Here is a 16,782-nt window from a genome sequence, read left to right as displayed (position 1 = left end):
GAAAGACACTGTGAAAGTGTGTATTTTTATTTGATTCTTTTCAGGTGAGGGCTAAAAAGAATAGACCTCCTAGAATTCCCAGCCCCAAAATAAACTCCTTCCCACATCCTATAATCAGCTCAGTTCACCTAGAAAGTGGCTCTGAAAACAGTTGGGTATGGTCATACTATTAAAGTGTTACAACTAGGACACCTATGAAACCAGAGAATTTAGATAAAGTAAAACTTCCCCTTGATTGCAGTTAATAAATATCTCCTTCCTCCCTACTTCTCCTCCTCTTTTGTTCCACTGCTGAGGCTAGTGCTGTTAAATATCAGTTACCTGAATAGTCAATTAACCACATTTCCTTTAGAAAAAACTATAGTATGTGGAAATAGCTGATAGTCTCAGTGTTTTTCCTTAGATTTTTTGTCTATTGTGAATTCTTATCAGTTACTCGACTATTCTATAGTCCACAGGAACACAACCGGCAGCCAGTGCACTCCAGCTCCACTCCTGAGGAGCCCCCTGCCACTCCATGCTGCTGTATCAGAGAGGCAGTATGAAAAAGAGTTCCCCTCACGGACTGGCTGCCTGTCGCCCCACATTGCTGCCTCTGATACAGAAGCAAAGTGGCAGCAACCCCTGTCAGGGTAGGGGTGTCTGAGCTCCCAAACCTGGTGCAAGTCAGAACTGAGGCAGGCTGCTTGCCCGCATGGCTTCTAATATACTTTAAATGCAGAGCTACAGTGGGGACAGGTCTCTGACCTGGTGTGAGCCAGGACTGAGCCGGGCTGCTGACCAGCCTGCTAAAATATTTACTATTGGGGGGGGTGAGGGGGAAATGTGTGTAGTCTATAGCATTAACCTATAAGCTTTTGCTTATCAGTTAATCAGTTAATTGACTACACTATTACATCTGTAGCTGAGACAACAGACTGCTCGATAAATGTTTGTTTTTCCAATATTTAACTACTTTAGTTGACAAAGACAAACCTGATTTAAAAAAAAAAGAATGTTTATCTAAATTAAAAAATTGAATGTTTAGCTACATTTTAAAATTATATACTTGTTTTGTTTGCTATTGCTTTAATTAAATAAAACAATATAAATGTCTGTCTGGTGATGTTCTCCTCATAATACAGAGTAGCAAGAAAATCCTCCAAATAAACATTAGAATGGCTGTTTCTGAAATGCAAATAGTAGTGCAAATAGGCTTGTCATGCTTCTGCTGTCTTACATGTAAATCAATGCACATCTTTCTTCATAAAAGGATTTGCTTCATCAAACCTCATATTCAGCAGCAAAGGGCACTGATAAAAACTTATACAGAATAACTGACCAACTGTTCAGTTTTAAAACATCCTCTGACATATTTTAAAACAAATACAAACAACTCACAAGAAAATGTTGAAAAATCCACTCACAACAATTGAGGGGAAACCTTTCCTGATTAAATAATCCTATGCCATCAATTTCTAAAGATTTTAAGCTTTCATTAAAAGAAACAACATTTCTTGAAAAATCCATGACTAAAAGTCAGTCAATGCTGCATCTACAAACAACTGCTGCGCTTAAGAGAAAAAGAATTATACCATGGTTACAATGCCAGTCTATGACTCAGGAGACCTGGACTCAATTCTGTGTCATCTTTATGCCTTAGTTCCCCATCTATAAAATGGGAACAACATTTCTCTCTCTCACTAGGTATTGAGAGCATAACCCACGAAAGTTTGTTACAGTCAGATATCTACCGTAAGGGGGGGGGAGGGGAGAGGGGCACAGAAGGACTTAAGAAAGACTGGAAAGCTGTCAATACATTCTAAACGCAATAGAATCAAACTAACTATTCTGTCAATGTAATCTTTGCTACACACAACCATTCTAGAAAGCAATGAAATTGGCATAAATCATGTCAGTATCATTCTGCAGCTACTTAGGGAAGATACAATTCTGAGGAACAGCTAAAGAACTGCAGTTGTTGCCTTTGGACTACATTGGTGGCCCTCCTCAGTGCACCATCTTTTGGAGAGGCCTCTCATTGGTAAGCTCAGGCCTCTAGTTAGTGGGAGGTTGCTATTTTTTTCATAAGTCACCAGATACTATGGAAAGTGTTCCATAGAACTGCCTAAAACAAAACAAATCATCCCATACTTTTGGCAACAGACAGAAAAACGGAGCATAGAACTCACTTCCTAACCCCCATTTTTGAGATACGAGGGAGAACGTAGTTTGAACCAAGACTGTTTCACCCCTTCTTTGTTCCTCAGTATGTGCCTAGTTATATAAGGAAAAGATAATAGGCAGAGTTCTGAAGATGCACCATACACTCTCTCATCTCTCTTGAAACATCACAAGAAGTTCTCAGTGCTGTCCCAGCATTACATTATTAAAGATTCAGAGCAATCTCCAGCATAAGGGGGAGGCCATTTGAGTTGAGTTTTTGAGGGGAAAAAATTACCTCATCTTAACATTGAGAGGTAAGATGAATTAAACTCTAGGCATATTCTTGTTAAACAAAAAGCCTATCTTTTTCTCAACACAAAACCATGCCCAAGGGAGGGGAAAGTAAATTAAGAAAAATATCAAGTACAAATTTTTTATTCTGGTATGGATCACATTTTTTCCCCAAGGCTTTGTGCCAAAGTTTTTAGATTTTCAGATTCTACAAACACAGCAATTAATCAAAGAAATAAACTAGTCTGTATCCCCCAAAACAAGAGGAGACCACATCCCACCTGAGTGAACTGGTCTCCTATTGATGTTAGCGTTTAACTGACTGTTTAACCAATAAACTGAAGCATATCCATTAAGGGTGTCAATTAAACTTAGCCAGCTCATGGGAAGGTGGCTCCGCTGCAGCAGTGAAGCCTCCTCCCCTGGAACCTGGCAGGCAGGGGCTGACAGGTCTGCTCCTGGGGAGGCTCCACGGCAGACTCTGCAATATAAAGCTAAACTTTGCTTTATGCTGCAGAGCCCACAGCGCACGTTATCGTGTAACCACTAAGATTTTTAGGTAAGAGGTTGCCATATTAAATGCTTTTTAACATCCCTACTCCATCTACAATCACATTATTTGGGTCTCCTTTGAGACTAACACAAGAATGCCAATTAGTACCAACAGAGGTAACGGTTTCTGTAACATGGTAAAAATTTGCATACCACAAACAAAACTGAGCCCACAATAATATTAATTTCATACTGGCAACTAAACAGCTAAGATACATACAATATTTCACATGCAATATGAACACTCTGTAGGCAAACTAGGGTTAAATATCAGTTACCATAAAATTGAGACTATAATGCCACCTATGCATCAAGCACACCTATCTTTTAAATATGAGAATTCCAGCATAAACTGAGCTCCTATCTATAATGCACACCCCAACTTTGCCATATTTTGTCTTGCCGTATTTTGTTTTGTCTTGTCTTGCCTTTTTGTATTGCCGGGTAATCATGCGTGAGCGCACAAGTATACAATGCACAGCGTTTCCATGCTCTCTTTGGGATGCCATGACTTGTCAACGATCTTACACGACTCCTGAAAAACTTTAAGTTGTTAGCTATGCTGAGGCTCATGGCAACAGAGCTGCCAGCCGTGAATTTGATGGCATAGCAGAGTCTAACATTCGGCTTTGGAGACAGCAGAAAGAGTGCCTGCAAGCGCTGCCTCGGATGAAGATGGCTGAGAGAGGTAAAAGTGCTGCATATCCTGAGTTGGAGGCCAAGCTGGTTGAATGGATTGCTGAGCGTAGACAGCAAGGCAGTGGTGTTAGCATTGTGGAGGTTAGAATGAAGGCTTTGACCATTGCCAAAACGTGCGCTAACACAGCTGGGTTTAAAGCTTCGCATGGCTGGGGCAATCAGTTCATGAACTGCCATAGCCTATCGGTCCAACGTTGAACAACAATCGCACAGAAACTACCCATGGACTCAGACACTAAGGTACTACAGTTCCAAAAGTTTATCATAAAGCTACGCAAGCAGCACTGCTACGACCTTTCATTAATTGCTAATGCAGATCAGACACCATTAAATTTCGATAATCCCTACAACAGAACACTTGAAGTGAAAGGTGCCAAGACTGTCTCCATTGCTACCACAGACCATGAAAAGTCTAGGTTTACCATAATGCTTGCTTGCATGGCTGATGAAACAAAGCTGCCTCCTTATATTGTGTTCAAGTGCAAGACAATGCCAAAGAATGTTATATTCCCACACACTGTTCACGTGCGTGTTCGCCCTAAAGGCTGGATTGACGAAGCTTTAATGCTTGATTGGCTACAGACGGTTTGGGTGTAGCAGCCGGGTGGACTTATGAGAAAGCGGTCTCTAATAGTTTTGGATATATTTCAGTGTCATCGTATGCCATCCGTCAAGAAAAGACTTCAGCAGGACAAAACAGACTTGGCAATTATTCCTGGTGGAATGACCAAAATGTTGCAGCCGCTTGACGTGACAGTTAACAAGCCAATGAAAGATGCACTATGCAGGAAATGGAACACCTGGTTGTTGGAAGGTGAACGTACATTTACTGCAGGTCGACGTATGCGAACACCGACGCTGCAAGATGTTACCCAGTGGATAGCGGATGTCTGGGTTGAACTGATCCCGCTATCATAAAGAAGGGGTTTCTGAAATGCAGCATCTCTAATGCTATGGATGGCAGCGAGGATGATGCCCTGTGGATGGATCTGAGCGACAATGAATTGTCTGAGGGTGAATTACCGGTATGCAAAGATGACAATGATTTGTATTACCTGGATGAAGATGTTGAGGGCTACACACCGGAAGATACTGCTAGTCTGTTTGAGGAAGATTCTAACAAACGCAAATTCGAGGGCTTCGAAGATGAGTAGAAGATGAATTAACATACGGTATTCGCTTGTTTGCACTGCAGTTTTGATTTAATTTGTTTAACTTACCTTTTTGAAACTGTGTGTATAGTTGCTAGTCGATGCTAATAAAAATCAACTTAACCTCTGGTGTCAATGATTAATTAAGTGCTGCAGAACCACCAAATTAAAACTTTGGAAAAAAAACTCCTATGGATAATGCGCACCCCAACTTGGACGTCAAAAAAACGGGGAAAAAAGTGCACACTATACTCGCAACTTTACGGTAATTGAATAGTCGATTAGCCTCATGAATTCTTATTAGTTACTCAACTATTCTATAGTCCTTGGAGGTAGGGTCAGCAGCCAGTCCCCTGCCACTCTGCGTTGCTGCCTCTGTATCAGAGGCAGCAGACTGGGGTGCCAGATGGGAGCTGGTCCACAAGAGGAGCCAATTTAAAAACCAGCTCCCCTCACAGATCAGCTACCAGTCACCCCATGCTGCTGCCCCTGATATAGAGGCAGAAGCACGGGTTAGCAGCAGCCCCTCTCCAGAGTGGGGGCTGAGCTCCGGGACCCGGTGCGAGCCAGAACTGAGCAAGGCTGCCTGCCCACCTAGTTCCTTATATACTTTAAATGCAGAGCTGCAGTGGGGGTAGGTCTTGGACCCAGGACTGAGCTGGGCTGCTGGCCAGTCTCTTAAAAAATGTACTGGCAGGGGTGGGGGAAATGTGTTTAGTCTATAGCATTAATCTATAAGCTTTTGATTATCGGTTAATCAACTACACTATTGCATCCCTAAGGCATGCAAAGGGGAATACTTGAACAAAATACTGCAGTTGCAAAGAAAGAGAGCCCAGACATTCACCCCAAAATCCACAGGACTAATCAGGATTTAGAAGATCTCATTACCAGGGGATCCTAGACACTTGCATTAAGGAACTCCAGCTGATGCTCTCTGAATCTGAAAGTTCCCTCTGCCTCCTAGTCTATGGCAGAATCAGCAACTACACTTTCTCTCAGCTGCACTGTGCAGGCGGAAGATGGTACACACAGGGAGCCAGCTTTCAAGCCAGCGTCCCATGTGTACCAGCTCTCACAGAGCCTCCCCACAGAGGCAGCAGCACAGGGGGAAAAGGGTGCAGGCAGGAGCTGGCTCCCCACGGTGCTGCCTCCGGTACAGGGATGAGAGGGTGAATGGAGGCCGATGTTCTCAGGCAGCACTGGCTCCTACCGGCCCCCTCCCCCCACCACCACATAAATGTGTAACCTCTGAAAAATTCAGCAATTACATGTTTACACAAACACATTTTAACATCCTTATGATTCACTACTTTTTTTTACTTGAGTTTTATCCCAAAGTAATTACACTGATATAAAACTGGATTTGTACAGTGGGGAATCAGGCCTAGAAAGCAAAACAAGAGTTAACTTTCCACATTTTTCTCATTTCAGTTGATCTGAGTATGAGGTTGACAGGGAAGGAATCAAAGTGTTTAAGCACACTTCCATGTCCACTACACTCTGCCCACTTTTTCACATAGTCTTGCAAATATTTTGCAGAAGAACAAAGATGGCTATGCAAAGAGGAACTATCACATATAGATACTTTCTCCCTCTGGAAGTCATCACAACTTTTTTTTTCAAAAGTATTTTCTCCCCTCTGTTTACTAAGGGAAAGAAGAAAATGGCAGGAAATTTTTCCATAGAAAAGTGTAATGGTCACTGATAAACTTAATATTTTTAAATAAGCAAATGAATAGTCCTGACATTGTTAAAGAAACATCCTTTGGTCAAACCTTAGACCAAACAGAACCTGATCAGACCCATCTTCACTCTCTATCCTCCCATTTCTCCAAACACACACCAGCCTGCTGCTTATTCTCACTTTCAGTTTCAATTTCTTCTGGGCTATATTAAAAAGCCTGCCCATGAGCGCCCCCCAGAGTAGTGCAACTTGATCATCATCAAAACAATAACACTTGCTATGCAAAGCACTGTCAAATGCACAAATAAAAAACCTAGAGAAACCCATGTTTATCCTCTATTCTTTTTCTGTTCTAGTTGCTTTAGTTGTTTCATGTAATAATGACTGGTATAACATTTTAAGATTGAAAATGCAATTTGAAAATTATCCCTTTATATTGATCTTGCATGTGAGTGGTCCCATTGATATCAGCAAGACCACAGAAGAAATTGTTAGCCTACCAACCTACACAATAAGGGCTCTCATGATGTTAAAATGTGGGCCTGAAAACTTCTCAGCTTTAGTCAGCTCACTTCTGTATTAATTTGTTTTCAAAGTACAGTGTTATTTCTTATCAACTCTTATATTTTAGTTTTAAAGTGACTATGATCCACCTGCAGGCAAATAAACAGCTCCTTCTACAATACTTAATTTATTTGAATTATTCCTGATATGTTTAATAAAGAACAATGAAACCAGCTATAAACGAACAAGAGAAAGATGTATGGTAAAAAAAAAATCAATGTATTTTTATACTTAGACAACTGCAAATTTTAAAAACTCTTAAATAAGCTTGGCAATTTAAAGGCCAAACTACAAAAGAAAATTACAATCAGGAATACAAAACTTTGAACCTAAAATCTCATTCAAACTTCAGAAACAGAAAAACTGATTTTGTCATGAACAAACAGAATGTTAAATGCTTCAGAGGGGTAGCAGAGTTAGTCTGTAACAGGAAAAACTTAAAAAACAACAAACAGAAACTAGGCATTAAGTTTTACACTACAGAGAAGACAGGAATGAACAGCTGCCTGAATAACATTTAATATTCTAATCTAGTAGCACCTTAAAGACTAACAAAACATGTACAGGCAGTCCCCGGGTTACGTACAAGATAGGGACAGTAGGTTTGTTCTTAAGTTGAACCTGAATGTAAGTTGGAACTGGCGTCCAGATTCAGCCGCTGCTGAAACCGATCACTTTCAACAGTGGCTGAATCTGGACGCCAGTTCTGACTTACATACAGATTCAACTTAAGAACCCCAGGCATACCCAAGTCAGCTGCTGCTGAAACTGATCAGCGGCAGATTCCAGGAAGCCCGGGGCAGGGGCTTCCTGTAGTCAGCCACTGGTCAGTTTCAGCAGCAGCTGACTTGGGGACCCCTGGGGCAGAGCAGCTGGGGTGCTGCCCGGTTGGTCCAGTAGCGCCCAGAGCGGCACTACGGGACCAACCGGCAGCGCCCCGGCTGCTTTACCACAGGTGTCCGGAGCAAAGCACGGGGGCAGCGGGACAGCCCAGACGCATCCAGCCCAGACCAGGGGGACGGGGAGCAAAGCAGAGCAAAGCCGCAGAGCACGCGGGCAGTGGACAGCCCAGACGCATCTGGGCTGTCCACTGCCCGTGTGTTCCGCCGCTTTGCTTCCTCTCCCTGGTCTGCTGGAGACCAGGGAGAGGACTCCGTTCGTAACTGCGGATCCGACGTAAGGCGGATCCGCGTAACTCAGGGACTGCCTGTAGATGGTATCATGACCTTTTGTGGGCACAACACCAGTTCTTCAGATGGCAGGAGTATTAGAAGAGACTCTCTCTCTTTTTTCCCCTCCCCCCCTTTATTTATACTTGGATCTGGACTTCTAATACTCCTGTCATCTGAAGAACTGGGTTGTGTGCACAAAAGCTCATGATACCATCTACATGTTTTGTTAGTCTTTAAGGTGCTACTAGATTAGAATATTAAATGTTATTCAGGCAGCTGTTCATTCCTGTCTCCTCTATAGTGTAAAACTTAATGCCTCGTTTCTGTACTACAAATATGAATAATGTGACTTGTTATGCTTGAACTTCAACATTTTGTACCCTGAGGACAATAACTTTAGTTTTCACTTGCAATTCCAAATTCTAATCAAAATCTGTAGCAGAGATATACATTTATAAACCCTTTTCCCATACAGTTTTAAAAGGCAAGATAAGAGATCATTACAGGCCTTAATTCTGTTTCAAATTTTATAAATTGTCCATCAGGCTTTTGCCAAAGCACAATTTTCTCAGCAAGTTCATTCTGATCATCTTTTTCACTACTCCCTGCTTTTTTAAATACACATACTCCCGAGTATTTTCAAGAAAGCATTGCAGGCTGTTCCCTCCTCACCAATAATGTAAACTGAGCTCATTTGGGACTGTAGACTCACTTCCCTATTTACCACTAAATCACTGGTTCTTACACAAACTCAGAATATAAAATCCTGCCTATTTACTTCCCAAATTCTCCACAAAACTTCTTTCGCTTCCACTCATTAACCCAGGCATCTAAAATGCACTATTTTTCAAGGGACTCACCTCTTCCCAACTCAGGAAGCCAGAGGCTTAGCCTCACCCCCCGTGGTTCCCCTAGCTACACAGCCAAGAGAGGTTCGCATTCTTTGCAAGAAATATTCAGCCTCAGTGAACACTATTAAGCAATGGGGATTACGGAGCTACAGAAGACTATGCAGTCCTTGAACCTAAGGAAATCCGGGGTCAAGACACTCTCGAGAAAGCGAGGAATACCTTCGCAGGCCCGATTATTCCTGGACTAAAGAATGAAGTTACTGTAAACTGCGGGAATAGCCGGGCCTGGATCCGTACACACTGAACTCCGCCAGCCTTTCCAGGTGGGGCCAATTGCTGATCCCGGGGTTCTGGAGAGCGGCGGGCGCAGCACGGAGGAGGAGGAGGAGACACAACTGGCACAGCGTGTGCTCTGGGCCACTTGCTCCATGCTCAACCCGGGCTCTCTGTGCACTGCCCCGCGATGCTTCTCTGGCCGGCTGATCAGCAGGGCACCTATCCTGCCTGGTCCCTACCGCCGCCAAGGGGGAGAGGCGAGAATACACCTCAAGGCAGCAGGAGCCGCAACAAGTCCCCAGGGGGAGCGGGGCTGGCCTGAGCCTGTCAGCGTGCGAGCTGCCCAGCCCTGGGGGGCTCCCCGCTCACCATTCACCCCCGCCCTTACCTAGATAGTGCCTCAGGTCCAGCAGAAAGTGCGGGGGTCCTCCGTTGAGCTGGTAGAAGAGGGAGCCCAGGCAGAAGAGCAGCAAGGCGGCCATGCAGAAGCCGTAGTCGCGGAGCGAGAGGAAAGGCAGCAGCGAGAGGGGCCGCCGCCTCCTCCAGTCACCCCCCTGCCCGGGACCCCCTCCAGCTGAAGGGGCCACATGCGGCCGGGGCTCCGGGCAGCCCCTGTTGCTGTGCTGCGGCTGCTTCTTCATCGTCCCCGTCGCCGCCGCCGCCGCCCCTTGGTCACACAGCCCGCCGGGGACAGCGCATCCTCCATCCGCCTGCCCCGCTCCGCCCGCTCGGGGGAAAGTTAGCGGGAGCTCAGGAGAGCTGCTCCCCTCTCCATGGCGCGCCGGGCTCGGAGCGAGAGCCCCGGTCGCCGCCGCGGAGTTCGGCTAGGCGGAGGCGGCGGTCACCATCCTACCGCCTCGCTCCCGGGGGGCTTCTCTCCTCCTCCGCTCCGCTCCGCCGCCGCTCTCTCGCGCCCTCTCGCCGGTGTCGGGTTACAGCTCTTGCACCGCGGGCTGTCGGCTCCAACTCGCTGCAAAGTTGTCTGCGCCTCCTCGCCCGCTCCTCGCCCGCCACCGTGTTCTGCTGCTCTCAGCTCCCTCCTCCCCTAACCAAGCCGGGGGCCTGCTGCTTCCCCACCAGCGACCCCTGGGGGCTCTGTCGCTCACTCCCACTCGCTGAAACTGCGCTCAGAGGTGAGGCAAGGAAAGGGCAACAGAGTTGCAATAAAGCTCCCACCACTAGGGGCCCTTTCTCTGTTCCCCAACCCAACTGCTGGCTCCTCCTGCTCCCTCATCTCACTGCCGTTCACATCCTCAACTTGTCCCAATCCCTACTGCTTCCCACATCCTTCTGTTATGGGTTTGCAGCCTGGCTTCTTTGTTGTCTCTGCCTGGCCTCCAAGGCAGTAGCACTATCACCTTTTCTAAGTTCTTGCCCTTTCCAGCTCCCTCCGGGCCATCTTCAGAAGGGCCAAAGTTAGTACTTGAATTCCAGATTTCTAACATCTGAAACGGTTTGTGATGTGGATATCATTCAAAGTGAAGTGGGATGCAGAACCAACAGCAACCGTGTTTGAGGTTTTTTGCTCCTTTGTGATCCCTGTCATCTCCTTCTGAGTGGTATTTCCCGTTTTCACTCTGCTCTCTGGGGGGGAAGTCTTTAGCAAGCTCATCAGAGGGCCTGATTAAAGATAGCATACAAAGCTACAACAGTCCCACTTAGACATTTACCTTCCTCCCCTCCCCTTCCCTCCATCCCCCTTCTGTTCTGAAATGTGATTTGTCCTTTTCATATGTGTTCCCTTTTTTTTAATTGTATCCTTTGGTATATATGGTTGTGACTATTTTCTTCCACTATTTGATCTGAGGAAGTGGGTCTGGCCCACGAAAGCTCATCATCTAATAAACCATCTTGTTAGTCTTTAAAGTGCTACATAGTCCTGTATTTTGCTTACTTCAGTGAAGCAAGCTGATTTCTAGGCCTGAAAATCTGAAACACTGAAAATTTTTCAGCTATTTTGGTTAGGATGTGATTTTTTTAACTGATGTAGTTATATTAGTGCAAAGATAATTTATAGTAAGTGTCTACTGAACATGAATAGCTACATCAGTCTAAAGCATCTTTTTTGCCACCGGAACTGCATCTTCACTAGAGGACCTACTTCAACTATGATTAAAGCAGTATTATTTTCTTGTGTAGACAAGCCCCACACACACTAGAATAATTAGTGTCCTGTTTATAGCAGCTGTCATCCACATTTCATTTGAACCAATAGTAGCAAAGATGTAAGTATTAATGGAAGTTGCAAGGTCATGATTCATGGAAAATGTGGGTGTTTTTCTTAAAGCCTTTGCATCTTGAGCAATGGAATTACATGAGAATCTCAGGTTTTTTTATAAAAGAAGTTTCTAGCTATCATTGTTTCAGGAAAAAAGTGAGGAAAATGTGAACCAATAGTCAGAAATCAGAAAACAAAATCAATTATTATTTATTTGAGCCTCTCTTGTGATTTTAGAATGCTTGGGATTGTTAGTACTGCTATGGTTCAGATGTTTTTGCCACCTCTGGTGAAAACCTTGTAAAAACACTTGAACCATGTCTATTCTATTGGCTTAGTACTGTTCCTGTTAAATACAGGAACAAATTTTGTTAGTGCAGACAAGACCACAGAGCCTGATTCTGAAAACACATAACAGATGATGATGATTACATACTTGAGTAAAATTCATCACATGCTTAATTGTTTGCACTGTAATGCCATCTTTTTGACAGTATGTATAGGAAGATTTCAGTTCAAGTTACAGACTCATGTTGTGTAACTGTTCAGGTTCTCCAAAGATTTTATACAGAGCTGCAGCAAAGAGAAGGAAATAAGCACCTATATTTCTTATGAAGGGGGAAAAAATGCCAAAATAATAGTTTTTTTAAAATGCCAAGACAGCTCAGCACACTGAATTAGTGCTGATACATCAAGAAGTTATAGCAAAGGGCAGCCCCCTTGTGGGCTTAGCAATTCATCTGAAACAAAAACGTTGCTTGATTTAAATATAATGGTTGCAACTTTCACATTATGACAAAGACAAAATAATTAATGAATTATCAGTCAAACAACTGATTTTAGTATTTTGTTTTTACAACTTCCTACTATTTACCACCTTTAGCTCATACATTTGATTTTTACTATTTACATATGTACAAAATGGTTTAAGATGAATAGAATGTAATACATTTAAAGTGATATTTTGTATAACAAATGAGAAACTGATATGTACTTACATTGAAAAAGTGAGTGTGTGTGTTTTGAAAAGATAATGACAGGTAGCATCTGTAAGATGAACCAATAAATCTTTATTTTTCTAGCTGCAAAGAATATTTTTGATCTCTAGAAAAAGGTTGATCTGTTGAAAGAGGTGAAAACACAGATGTACCCCCAGGAAGATATTTAAATGGGAATACTCTATGGATGAGGATGTTCCTTCCTAAATTGTAAGAAGCAACAGGTAAAAATAAACCTGGACAGGCAAAAGATAAATACATCTATTAATGAAACATAAAAATAAGTAGTTTTAGATGTATACATTAACTAAAATGAATTATTTGACATACAAAAATTTCCCTGTGCAAAGTTGACCTGCATCTTGAAATGAGAGGAAGGTATTATTCCAATTTTGCAGATGGGAAACTAGGACACAGAAAGATTAAGTTTTAAATTGGCCATGGATTTCAGGTGCCCGCTCTATCTGAGATGCCAACAGCCTGATTTTTTTTGGAGTACTTAGCATGATATATCAGTTTATATATTCAAAGTACAGGCAGGGATCAGTTTCTTCATTATAGCATTAAACCACCTTAACCAGCACACTGTCCTTTCTCTTCCAGTGGGGCCAACAGACTTGCCAAGTCTTTGGGCAAGGTGGAGGCACCCAGAAGGGGGGCATTAGATGGAAGGGGTGGGCTGGGAACAGCATCCCCCAGATAACTTTCAGTGCTGCCCAGAGCATGATAAATCACTGCTGGAGCCCCACATAAAGGGCCCAGGGCTCTGGCTGCCACTGCTGTGCTTTGAATCTGTGGGCCTTGAGACAGTTGCCCCCTTTGCTCCCCACCCTGTCAGCAGGCTTGCTTCCTGCAGTCCCTGCCTCATTGTTTTTTAGGCTCAGACTTCAAAATCAGATGCAATCATTGCTGTCATCTGGTCTGACCTCCTGCACATTGCAGGCTACAGAACCTCACCCACCCACTCCTGTAAAAGATCCATAACCTCTACCTGAGTTACTGAAGTGCTCAAACCATATTTTAAAGATTTCAAGTTAGAGAATTCACATTTACACTAGTTTAGACCTGCAAGTGACACATGCCACAGAAGAAGGCAAAAAAGACCCAGCATCTCTGCCAATCGGATTCAGGGGAAATTCTCCAGACATAGGACTCAGACCTGAGCATATGGGCAAGACCATTATCCAAATACCTAGGAAAGAATGATCTGTAATTGAACAAAAATAGAGAGTACTTGTTTCTTCCATTGCTTGATCACCAATTTTAATGCATAATATGACTAAGTATCTATAGTTCCTTGTAAAATGTTAATACGCACATTTCACAGTAATATACATCACCAGTTTGTCAGTGGCTTTCTTAAGAAATCTTATGCAATAGATTTGCAGTACAATCAGTTGATTCACTTGTTTCGTTTTTTCAGATTCAAATCCCCTGTTCTCTCTAGGAGTGTTTGGACGCTGATTGCCACAAGCTGAAAGGAAAAGCCCAAGCAAGAAAAGAATGTAAAGAATATTGTCACAAACCTCTTTGTGTGCAAAACATTTCAGTCACAATAAAACTCAGAGATGAAAGTAAGCAGGCATGACCTGGTGCGCAGCTTCAGCATGAGCTGGGTAAGCTGCACAAAAGTCATCAGGGAGCTAGTTAAAGAGCTGGTAGAGACCCGGGTTGCAATAGAACAGTACCCATAAGAAATTTAAAGTTAATTTCACCACTTATAAAACTTTTAATCAATGATTATAGTAAAGTGATCTGTTTTTATTTAAATAGTAGTAAACTGTAGGAAGATGAACCCCCAAAGGAGAAAAGACAGATAATCAAAAAAAGGATCAAGTCCTCATAAGCCCTATCCACATTAGGCACATTTTCAAAAGTTGACTCACTGTCACTTATACAAATTCAACTCTGCTGGTGGTAGCAAAACTGGGAGCCCTTTGCAGGCTGATCTATTCTGAACAAGGTTATGATATAAGTGGAAATCCTGTATCCATTTAAATCAATTGGAGTTCTGCCATTGACCCGAATAGGGCAGGATTAAGTTCACTGTTTTTTAAATGTCCCAGCTCAGCTACATTAAGCCCCACCCATGCTGCTAAAGTGGTATAGTGGAACCAGCGTTAGCAACAGTGGGAACACTTTAGAAAATTTCCCTAGCATAGCTTCACTAGGGAACAGCTTCTTCCCAAATACCAACATTAATACTGTGTTCCCAAAGACACATCAGCCTGTCCCCAAGGACAACATTGCCAGTCCTGTGTAAGCCCCAAGTCCCTCTTTCCCATATCCAATTTGTCTCTTATATCTGTCACCCATACCATCAATTTTGCTTCCCTGACTCAAAGCTGATCCTGCAGGTGCCAAGGCTGTTCACTACTCCTTTTCTCCAGCTTTCAGAGATGCTGCAGAAGCTAGGGTTACCAGATGATGTCAAAAAAATACCAGACATGCTTGATCTCAGATGGGGGTGGGTAGCGGGGCTGGCCAGGGGAGAACTGGCCAGCAGGGAACGGGGCTAGGAGGAGGTCAGGGGGGAGCTGGCCGGCAGGGAGTGGGGCTGGCCCAGAGGCACGCAGATCCCGGGGTGCTGCCCGTCCGTTGCACGGTCCCGGTGCGGTGCACGGGCAAGTCCGGCCCCGGGGATTCCATCCCGCCCTGGCCCCACCCCTTTCCTCTGTACTGTGCAGCTGCGTACCGTGAGAGCATGTCTACCAGCCAGGCAGTACACAACTACATACTGATACTCGTGATAATAATAAAACTTACTTAATTAGAAAATACCAGACATTTATATGTCCGGTATTTTCTTAATTTGTTTCCCGGACAGAAAGCTCAAATACCAGACTGTCCAGTTCAAAACCAGACACCTGGCAACCCTAGCATAGGCTCTTTTTCCTATTTTTTCTGAAGCCTAAGGAATGGCTAGGCCTATCGGGAGTCCATGGGGCCCCTCTTATGCCTTGGCCAGTTCTAGTGTTCTAGAATGGGAGGGGGGGAGGAAGAGGAGAGGTGAACTAACCCATTGTTCACAGATGAGAGGAAGGAGCAGAGCTATCCTGAGATACTGGGCTTTTTTTGCTTCCTCCTCCCCCTCTGTGATAATGGGGTCAACCTCCTGCTTTCTACCCCACTTCCCTAGGAAAAAACAGCCAAGCGGGGCTTCTGGACAGAGCTGGAAATCATTCAAAGGCAAGGCCAAGAGTACTGGGAGCCATTGAACCAAACTGTAAACCCTGTTCTGTATATAACAGAAACCATTTCAAGCCCAAGGGATGCAGCAGCACCCCTAGTTCCAACACTCATTGACAAGGTTTTCCTCATATAGCGAGACTGGTTTCAGCAGGAGCTTTTGAAAATGTTACCCTTTGTCTCTTTCCCTCACACCAGAACTGCAAGGATCTCCACATACTGCTTGGTAAGTCTATTTTATCCAGTTAGCTTTTTAGACCATGCTCATCCCTATAGTATCTGAACATCTTACATAATTTAAAAGAACCCTATCAGATCTCAGTTTCGCTTTATGCAAGGAGGAGATTTTTTTGAGTCCCTGGCTATTGTGGGATAGCTAGGTTTATGGAGATGTCTTACATTTAATTCCAAAGGTAGTGAGGTTTGTGATCATTTTGATGCTCTGCATTGTCAGCCACATGCCAACCTGCTTACATTAGCAGCACCAGCAGGAGGGTCAAAAGGCTGAGCCCTCCAGGTCTTTCAAAGATGGGTGGCAAACAGCTGTCCCCTCAATGACACTCTTCAGCCCATTCCTCCTGGGCCCCTGGTAAGCTCCTTGTCACGTTACTGGATATTAAAGGGAGCAGCCAGATCACTTGCTGCACCCATGGGGGAGGGTATTTGCCCCAAAGTCTGTACAAAGGGGGCCATGTGAGGTATCAAATGAAAACTTATGTTCTACTGATTCTATGTATGCTATTTATGTACTTGTATGATGTCTGTGTGTGGAGTTATGAATATGGACTCTGTGCTTATACTGAGAATGTCCTCTGCCTGAGACAGAGCAATGGGCTCTGGACTACCTGTTGTAAAGAGCTATTGTTCAGTCAATGACTATGCTAATTAGTGAGGCTCCAGGAACAATGGCTCTCAAGGTGCCCAATACACACCTGAGGAATGCATCTAGAAACCTGAAAACCAGCCAATACCATGGCTGCTGACATGGG

The 16,782-nt window shown here is 43.9% G+C and overlaps 1 protein-coding gene across 4 annotated transcripts in view; it reads right to left on the bottom strand.

The window, feature by feature from the left end:
• The window catches only part of UST (uronyl 2-sulfotransferase), a 233,848-nt gene extending 222,771 nt beyond the window's left edge, over nt 1-11,077 (bottom strand). For 2 of the 4 annotated variants that reach the window (XR_331477.4, XM_025180626.2), the window contains exon 1: nt 9,777-11,077. Coding sequence is in view for 3 of the 4 variants with exons in the window: in XM_025180626.2 (XP_025036411.1) it covers nt 9,777-10,029 (253 nt within the window). In the remaining variant the exon portion in view is untranslated. The remainder of the gene's footprint in view (nt 1-9,776) is intronic. The other 2 variants (XM_075924400.1, XM_006114947.4) reach the window with 2 other exon arrangements.
• Nucleotides 11,078-16,782: the final 5,705 nt, after the last annotated feature.

The sequence above is a fragment of the Pelodiscus sinensis genome, chromosome 3 (assembly GCF_049634645.1).
Source record: "Pelodiscus sinensis isolate JC-2024 chromosome 3, ASM4963464v1, whole genome shotgun sequence".
Taxonomy (NCBI): domain Eukaryota; kingdom Metazoa; phylum Chordata; order Testudines; family Trionychidae; genus Pelodiscus; species Pelodiscus sinensis.
The sequence above is the reverse complement of the archived record's forward strand: the minus strand, read 5'-3'. Positions and strand labels throughout refer to the sequence as shown.